The sequence below is a fragment of the Cynara cardunculus genome (assembly GCF_001531365.2).
Source record: "Cynara cardunculus var. scolymus isolate 2C chromosome LG 10, CcrdV1, whole genome shotgun sequence".
Lineage (NCBI taxonomy): Eukaryota > Viridiplantae > Streptophyta > Magnoliopsida > Asterales > Asteraceae > Cynara > Cynara cardunculus.
Genome location: NC_037537.1, coordinates 22,636,217 through 22,645,649, shown reverse-complemented (window position 1 = coordinate 22,645,649; position 9,433 = coordinate 22,636,217). Strand labels below are relative to the sequence as shown.

Here is a 9,433-nt window from a genome sequence, read left to right as displayed (position 1 = left end):
AAGACAATCGATTTCATCAAAATCTTGAAATCGATAGGGGAGAGTCTGTTGAAGTCGATTTCATCTCTGTTGGAGTCGATATCATCTCAATCGAATTGGGTTAGCTGTTGGAGTCGATATCATCTTAATCGAATTGGGTTAGAGATATGCACGATGGGCTAATCTGGCGGGGGTTTAGGGTTAGAGATATGCACGATGAAATCGATGAAATCTTTTAGATGAAATCAAGTTGTGTTGGATGGCGATAAACAGGGGCTAATCTGGCGGGGGTTTAGGGATAAGCATTAGATGAAATTGAATTGGGTTGCAATAAAATGGGCGATTTCATGCGATAAAATGGGATTGAGTTTAGGAAGGGGGTGATTAGGATAGTATGCTTTAGTAAGTTGTACTTAAAGAAATAGAAGTTGTTTTTAAGAGTTTAAGAGTTTAAGAGATCAAGAGTTTGAGCCAAATGCATTATAAGATAGTATAGATAATTATATATAGGTAAGAGAATCCACACCACTGCTTGCTGTAGTTCTATCTTGTTTAAGTGGAGCAGCATACTTAAGGGGGCAGTGCCTTTGGCTTCTGTTACAAAGTTGATTGACACCAAGTTCAAAACCAGTAAAGTCTGGAGACAGACCAACAATGGAATTTAGATTTATAACTAATTTGACATCTAATATTCTAGTAGATTGTAGAAATACAAGTAGCAAATTTCTGTCAAAGAAGCATGAAATCCATATCAATATCAATATAAAAATTGAAAACTAAGGGGCTGTTTGTTTGGCTTTTAATGTCCTCTTAATCGGTAAGAGGTCAAGGTTGTTTGGCAAAAAAAAAATGGCTCTTAAAGGTTACATTACCCCTCTTAACCATTTTGCATCTAAGGTTCCACTAAACCATTCAGATTTGTATTTTTCCAACTTTGTCCTCTCTACCCACCGTTCCTTCCCACTCCCCCCTTTTTCGTCGCCTTCATTGCCGATCTCTCTATTTTGACGTCTTCACCATCTCTGGATCTCTTGAACCCGTCGCCTTCGTCCCCTTTCCCAGGTCGGCCGGTTGTCGCTGATGACCTCCATCGTCTCCATCGCCGGTGACCTCCATCGTCTCCATCAACATGATTCAACTCCAGAGCCACTACAAATGCCTATGGGAGTACCTGTGTACCAGGACGAATCGAAGATAACACCACGTATTCTTCACCATCTGTATTCACAACGTAAACCCTAGAATTATCGATTAAAGGCTAGAAACACCGATTTCTTGGGAAGAATCGAAGAACATGAAATCCTATTTTTGGTATTTGAAATTTTAGATTTTGATTTTTAATTTTGAAAGGGTTTATGTGTAGATAGAAAGGGGATTGAACCTGTTTTTGCGTTTTTGGAAGAGATGAACTCGACTTGCACCATGAAATTACCTGATTTCTTCGACAATATTTCATTCAATATTAAATCATATATGTGTACTTTAATTGTCGGTGCATGACAGAAAGATTGATATCTCTCGTTCATATGGGACAATAAGATTTTCTGTATTTGGTACTTATTTTTGTCTTGATATATACACCTTTGTGATTGGATTCATAGCTTGGTAGTTGGCAGGCACTCATATAAGTACTTGTACAACATTGAAATTTGTAAAACTTTCATATATGTTTTTAAATGTAATATTATAGAAGGATTTTATAACTGAAAGTCATTACCTTCTTCGTCTAAGATCAATTTTCTTGAAGAGATATGTTGCGTGTTTTCATGGAAGTGGCATTAATTCAAACTTCATTCATTTAATGGAAGTTGTTGTCTGGATACGTATACAATGTTTTTTATCGGGCGTCGACGATAAATGTTTCTCGAGCACACAATTAATACTTAAAATGGTCAAAAATTAATCTTTTTAGAAATGTCAGTTTTAGATATCCGCATGGGGTTCACTGGAATTTTCAAGCACAACCTCTTGAGCGTTGAATACTTTTCTTATCCGGTTTCACGGCACCAACATTCAACACAAGCATTTCCATCCAAGAATCACGTTACATCGTGACATTGATTATCTATACACTTGTAAGCCACTTATTTTGTTTGGTTGAGGTCCAAACTACCACTTGCTAAAGCAAAGTGAAAAATCCATTGTATTAATTGTGCACCAAGCTTTAAGTTTTACCATAAAGCACTATAAAATAATTACTTCTGCCTAATAAAATATTTTATAGAACTTAAGTTTATAAGACTAAATTATAAAATGTTTTATTTAAAAACGTTACAATAGAGTTATAAGACATTATTGGGCATTTTGATAAACTTTTAGGACGTTTTTAAAATAAAGTGTTATATTAGCTAACAATTTTATAGGACATTTTTTATAACCGTCCTATAAACCTATATTTTTATAGGACACTTGTTTCTCTAATAAGACATATTTTCAAATAATGTCGTATAGAATAATTAATACTTATTTAAAAACGTCCTAAATTTGTTAAAACGCATAAAATCACGGCTTTGAGGCTTTTGATCATAACAGATATTGCTTGCGACAATATTTGTAGGGCAAAGCGCATTTCCGGTCTTGAAACAACTGATAACATTTCGGTTAAAATTGTATAGAAAATTCATTATGATCTTCATTGGCTATGGATGCTATATTGTAGCAGTTCGTTACGGGAGATTTAAGGGACGATTGGAGTTAGTTGGGATGTGGTATTAATGGTAATTTTGCATTTATTGATTAGGTCGAAATCGATGGTGAATAAACCCTAGTCAGGGGGATCGCGATCCGAGGGATCAAATACCAACCAATCAAAAACAAGTACACAGAGGATGGTTAAAAATCTCTCTGGCCTCCATCCCACTATATAAACTCACTACTCGCTACTGCAGTTTACATCGATTTCATTGCAGTCTCCATGGATGAAACTGTGCGCCCTCATAATCCAACACCCGCTCACCATTCGCTCCTCCGTATCACTGTAAGCCTTCGTTCTTTCTTCTCGCTAGTTTTATTGATCGATCTGAGTGGGGTATGAATTCGCTTTATCCAATTCGGATTTTCGTTCTTCCTTTTGTTGAATCGATTTAGATTGCAAACGATTTTTACTCATTGGCGGATTTGATTTCGAAACCAATTTGGAATCCACGCACATAGTTAATTTCTAGGGCTTGGTTGTTTCTAATTTCTAGGGCTTGGTTGTTTCTGTTTATTCAATCTTGGTCGACATGTACATTTCCTTCAGCAGGTTAATATTTGTGGTGAGGTAGCCAAGAATGGATGTTGTTACAACGTCAATGTTCATAACATTTCCAGAGGATCTACGCCATGGTCAACTCTTATCTGGGCAAGGACCCACATGAACAAGTTCCAGTCCTATTCCCATGGTTGGTTTTCATCTCCTTTCCCTTTTTAATTAACATTTTATTTTGATCGTTTTTTCATATGATGCAAATCGTAATTGGGTCATCTTGTTTTAAAGATTGATTACACAAGTTATAATGTTCTTGATCTTTAAGTCTGCATTTGAGGTATGTCACTTAAGCATATAACTTGGGTTTCAAGATTTGTACCACTCTATTGGTTAAATGCAAATTGAGCACTGCAAATTGGTGAAAGTGAGTGATATTAATTGGACAAGTTGTGGAAATTTTGAAAAGACAAACATAGTCGACACTTTTTGTCCAAAATCCATGATTCTGACCTTATTTCTCGTTATGTAGATAAGGATGGCACTCATTTAGGATCAGTCACAAAAGATGATGTTCCCTTGGCTTACACTGATATCTTGCCTAATGATTCATTATGTCAAGGAGAAATATCTGTGAATGGCTTTGGGTACCCAAGAAGGAGGTTTGTACGATAAACACGTGGAATCAACTAAATCTGACGATAACATATCAGGAGAAAGGAAGGATCTTTCTTATAGAGTTGACACAAATCATTCAAACTTCATTGGTATAGAAGACCTGGATAATTATGATATTGTCTTCGGAGATCAAAAATGGCATTCTAGTGATACCCATTTCTCATACCGATATGATGATCTATTCCCTCATTTGCCTACAAATAAGGATGTTGAGGAAGAAGAAATCTTAGGAGAGGTTTTGGATTTCATCCCTGAAGATGATATGTTAACTGTGGAGAAGACAGGTTGTGAGCCTGAAGATGTTATGGTATTAGACCAGGACATTCAAATGACAACAATTTAATAAAGATATTAAATTGTTGTCATTTGAATGTCCTGGTCTAATACCATAACATCCTTAGCTACATACATGGTGGATGATGTTGGTAAAGATATGGTGGCGTTAGCAAGTAAAATCCATATAGACCATGAAGCCTGAAACAGCAGAATCTGCAAAGCATGAGACTGCTGCTATAGAGTTTGGCTGTGCACTGCTTCAAAGAAACTTGAAAAAATAGTGCAACTGAGAATCAAGATTATATAGAGTCTGGTTGTGCATCGTTTCAAAGCAACTTAAAAAAACAGTGCAACTGAGAATCAAGGTTATAGAGTCTGGCTGTGCATCGCTTCAAAGCAACTTAAAAAAATAGTGCAACTAAGAATCAAGATTGTGTATCCCCACTCAAGTTTTGGATTTGTTTAACCATTTTACTTGATTCCTTATACAACAAAGGTTTTGTTATTCATATTACAAGATTGAACTTGCTTTCGGAGTCTATTGGGTGGAAATTCTTTTAGGACTTTCACCACGATGATGCTCATTGTGTGGCCTTGCTTCTTTTGAAATGTTTTTGCTTGTTAAGAGGTCCAAAAGTGTCTTATAAATTTATTACAACGACTTTAGATAAAAATTTCATTTTTGATTTTATAAATTAAGTTTTATAAAATGGTTTATTAGAACACTTATTTTTTTTTTTTTGCAACTAACTCAACTAAGAACTCTCGACTGATTGAAGAATTAAGCCCAATTTATAGTCCAACAAGATTATTGGGTTTTTGGATGGACGCTAATGTTTTATTAATTATAAATAAACATCATTTATTTGTTTAAATGTTGAGCTAAATAATGTTTTCCAATTAGATTATTCAGTTATTTATGATATTTTTTTAAATTAAAAATATAGTCAAAATTTTATTAATAGTTTTTTTATTAACCTGGATATTCAAATTGTTATGCGAGTTGATTAATTTCGGGACGACCACCAAGCCTGCCAACCTATGCCATGTCCAACAGAGGCCAAAATCGCAGGGACGAAATCACCGCTCACCCTCTTGGACTTGGCGAAATAGGGATGAAATCAGTGGCCAAATTCAACGGGGACCAAATCACCAATTATGACGTCTTGCAGGCGGTTTAGTCCCTACGATCTGGTCTTGTTGTTTCTTCCGGTGGTTTGTCCCTGCGATTTGGCCCATATGATCGTCTCCATTGTATCTCCATGATGACAGCCCAAAGTGGGTGGGGAATAGGTTGGACTGAGATGTCATGGCCAGAGGTGTCATATTGGGGGTTCACCTAGAGGTCTCTATGAATATGTACACACACACATATATGGAGCGATCAAATGAAAACCACTCCAATTTGTAAAAACTACTCTCATCCGTCGTTAATCTTATGAAATTTTTTTCATGAAATTGTTAATCTTGTGAAATTGTTTCATATAATACTTTTTTTTGATAAATTTGTTTTATATGTGGTTATGAAATTGTTTCATATATTACTTAATAAAATTTTAATGAAACTGTTTCATGTATTTCTCTAAARTTAAAATAATGWAGATGATAATATCCATGATTAACACCCTCCACAATAAAAATGGTTAATCAACCTCTCATAATTACAAAAAAATGAACAAAATGAAAAATTATGATTGGTTGAATGAGGTTTTCACGGTTTTTACAAATTAAGTGGTTTTTATTTGAACCCACCCCTATATATATATATATATCTATACTACATATATAACCATTTAAGTCATTATCTTAATTACAACTTTTGAAGTATAGGTTACAACCATTTTATGCAATAAATTCAAAAAACTCTTAAAGACAAGTCACAAAGCATATGGTACAAGTTCTTTATGCATTGATTTTATTAGCCATGGTCAGACCTTTCTTTTTCTCTTCTCTTCTGTTCTTCTTCCTTTTCCAGCTTCCTTTCCTCCTGATCATGAAAGCTCCTGTGCGCTAAAACAAAATTGGTAAAGTCAACCATTTGCTTTCTTCAATTGCTCCAGCCTTTGCACATTCTAGCCCTAATTTCAGCCGTCTTGCTTCCCTTAAACAAGAAGAACACCCCATACCACATCTGGCTTCGTCCCTCTCTCTCCCGTGCTCTCCTCATCCTGCTCTCCTCCATCGTCCGTGCTCTCTCCGGTGTTCTCCTCATCCTGCTCTCCCCCGTCGTCCCTGTTCTCTCCTCCACCTTACCAGCATCGTCGTCTTCTTTCATAACACAGCAGGTGCTCTTCCTTTCAATTCTTCTACTCTATTAAATCATCTTCTGGTTCGATTTCTCCATCTTTGCTCTCATAAGCCAAGTTCAATTTTCAACAGGCTTCGACCTAATTGTTTTTGTAACCCTTCTCTTTTTACCGATTCAGTAGCTTTAGGGACCCCTTCAATCGATCTCTGTTGATCATTCTCTATTCAAGGTAACTGTAATGGTTTCTGTTTTCAAGGTATCGATCTCTTGCTTGTGGTTTATCGGTTTACAGTGGGTTTCGACCCTAATGGTTTATGTATCATACTTGCTTTGCCCAGTGAAGTCTTCAATCTTTTCTTTTTGACATGTCCCATTGAAATAGTTTTTATGTTAATTATACCTGTTTTCCAATTATCATCAAGACATATAAACTGATATTAGTCTTGGTTCACAATCTTTTGCTTAATTATCATTCATATTTGAATATTAATATCCCAGCTGCTATGGTAGCAATGAKGACCCATAGTGCACAAAGGAAGRACCTCCAATTCAACCAGTAACTCAGGRCTGTTRYATCAGCCATYAATGGAAATTTAGTTTAGTCTTGATTCATGACCAAATGTTGATGGTGATATAAAGGGATGGACAAAAATTCATTTTATGTTGAGGTCTTTGAAACTTCCTTATTCACTATATTGTATGACCCTATATTATATATATATTCAAATAAAAAAGGAAAGTCGTATATTTTGCCTCGCTTATTTGCTTCTCGGTGCGAAATCAATTCACCGGTGTACTTTCCAAGAAAGTCATTTTTATTGACAGAGTTCTAGGGAGGAAAAAACAAGATTTTGTGAAGTTCCAAGAGACCAATTGAAAACAATCACTGTAGGTTGACTTCATTCCTACCTTCATAAATGCTCCCCAACCAGCAACATTAGATTTATCAAATTTGGTTCAGATCAATCTAAGCAGAAGCATGGAAAAAACATGTTTAAATCGTAATGAACACAAAGTAATTTCAAATAAAAATAATCACCTATGAGCCCTTCAAACCTGTTTAAACCACCCTCTACATTTCGCCACATTGGCTTCAGAGTTTCCAGCCGATAACAACTCCGTTGAGTTACTGGTTCTACTATTACCTTCCATGAGGACGTTCTAACGATACAATAACTTAAATTAGTTTTACTATTACCTTATAATGCTAGCTCACCAGTCATGAAGTTCATTTCTCTATTCTGCGAGAGGTTACATCTTTAATTCCTGCAATATAGTTCGTTTTTGTATTGTATCTTTCATCTTAGATCTAAAATTATWRMATTATMWKWYRWMWKATAATKYWATAATTTTAGATCTAAGATGAAAGATACAATACAAAAACGAACTATATTGCAGGAATTAAAGATGTAACCTCTCGCAGAATAGAGAAATGAACTTCATGACTGGTGAGCTAGCATTATAAGGTAATAGTAAAACTAATTTAAGTTATTGTATCGTTAGAACGTCCTCATGGAAGGTAATAGTAGAACCAGTAACTCAACGGAGTTGTTATCGGCTGGAAACTCTGAAGCCAATGTGGCGAAATGTAGAGGGTGGTTTAAACAGGTTTGAAGGGCTCATAGGTGATTATTTTTATTTGAAATTACTTTGTGTTCATTACGATTTAAACATGTTTTTTCCATGCTTCTGCTTAGATTGATTTGAACCAAATTTGATAAATCTAATGTTGCTGGTTGGGGAGCATTTCTGAAGGTAGGAATGAAGTCAACCTTCAGTGATTGTTTTCAATTGGTCTCTTGGAACTTCACAAAATCTTGTTTTTTTCTCCCTAGAACTCTGTCAATAAAAATGACTTTCTTGGAAAGTACACCGGTGAATTGATTTCGCACCGAGAAGCAAATAAGCGAGGCAAAATATACGACTTTCCTTTTTGATTTGAATATATATAGAATATAGGGCCATACAATATAGTGAATTAGAAAGTTTCAAAGACCTCAACATAAAATGAATTTTTGTCCATCCCTTTATATCACCATCAACATTCGGTCATGAATCAAGACTAAACTAAATTTCCATTAATGGCTGATACAACAGCCCTGAGTTACTGGTTGAATTGGAGGTTCTTCCTTTGTGCACTATGGGTCCTCATTGCTACCATAGCAGCTGGGATATTAATATTCAAATATGAATGATAATTAAGCAAAAGATTGTGAACCAAGACTAATATCAGTTTATATGTCTTGATGATAATTGGAAAACAGGTATAATTAACATAAAAACTATTTCAATGGGACATGTCAAAAAGAAAAGATTGAAGACTTCACTGGGCAAAGCAAGTATGATACATAAACCATTAGGGTCGAAACCCACTGTAAACCGATAAACCACAAGCAAGAGATCGATACCTTGAAAACAGAAACCATTACAGTTACCTTGAATAGAGAATGATCAACAGAGATCGATTGAAGGGGTCCCTAAAGCTACTGAATCGGTAAAAAGAGAAGGGTTACAAAAACAATTAGGTCGAAGCCTGTTGAAAATTGAACTTGGCTTATGAGAGCAAAGATGGAGAAATCGAACCAGAAGATGATTTAATAGAGTAGAAGAATTGAAAGGCAGAGCACCTGCTGTGTTATGAAAGAAGACGACGATGCTGGTAAGGTGGAGGAGAGAACAGGGACGACGGAGGAGAGCAGGATGAGGAGAACACCGTAGAAAGCACGGACGACGGAGGAGAGCAGGATGAGGAAAGCACGGGAGAGAGAGGGACAAAGCCAGATGTGGTATGGGGTGTTCTTCTTGTTTAAGGGAAGCAAGACGGCTGAAATTAGGGCTAGAATGTGCAAAGGTTGGAGCAATTGAAGAAAGCAAAGGGCTGACTTTACCAATTTTGTTTTAGCGCACAGGAGCTTTCATGATCAAGAGGAAATGAAACTGGAAAAGGAAGAAGAACAGAAGAGAAGAGAAAAAGAAAGGTCTGACCATGGCTAATAAAATCAATGCATAAAGAACTTGTACCACATGCTTTGTGACTTGTCTTTAAGAGTTTTTTGAATTTATTG

General features: G+C 35.8%; 1 protein-coding gene across 2 annotated transcripts; it reads left to right on the top strand.

Annotated features, from left to right (window-relative positions):
• The first annotated feature begins 2,781 nt into the window (after window positions 1–2,781).
• On the top strand, window positions 2,782–4,183 carry LOC112519764. 2 transcript variants are annotated; one of them, XM_025128014.1, is made up of 3 exons: window positions 2,782–2,956; window positions 3,224–3,362; window positions 3,699–4,183. In XM_025128014.1, the coding sequence occupies exons 1-3, from the start codon at window positions 2,894–2,896 to the stop codon at window positions 3,839–3,841; spliced, it is 345 nt and encodes a 114-aa protein (XP_024983782.1). In that variant the 5' UTR covers window positions 2,782–2,893; the 3' UTR covers window positions 3,842–4,183. The 2 variants fall into 2 exon arrangements, with proteins under 2 accessions (XP_024983782.1, XP_024983781.1); XM_025128013.1 differs by having other exon boundaries at window positions 3,221–3,362.
• Window positions 4,184–9,433: the final 5,250 nt, after the last annotated feature.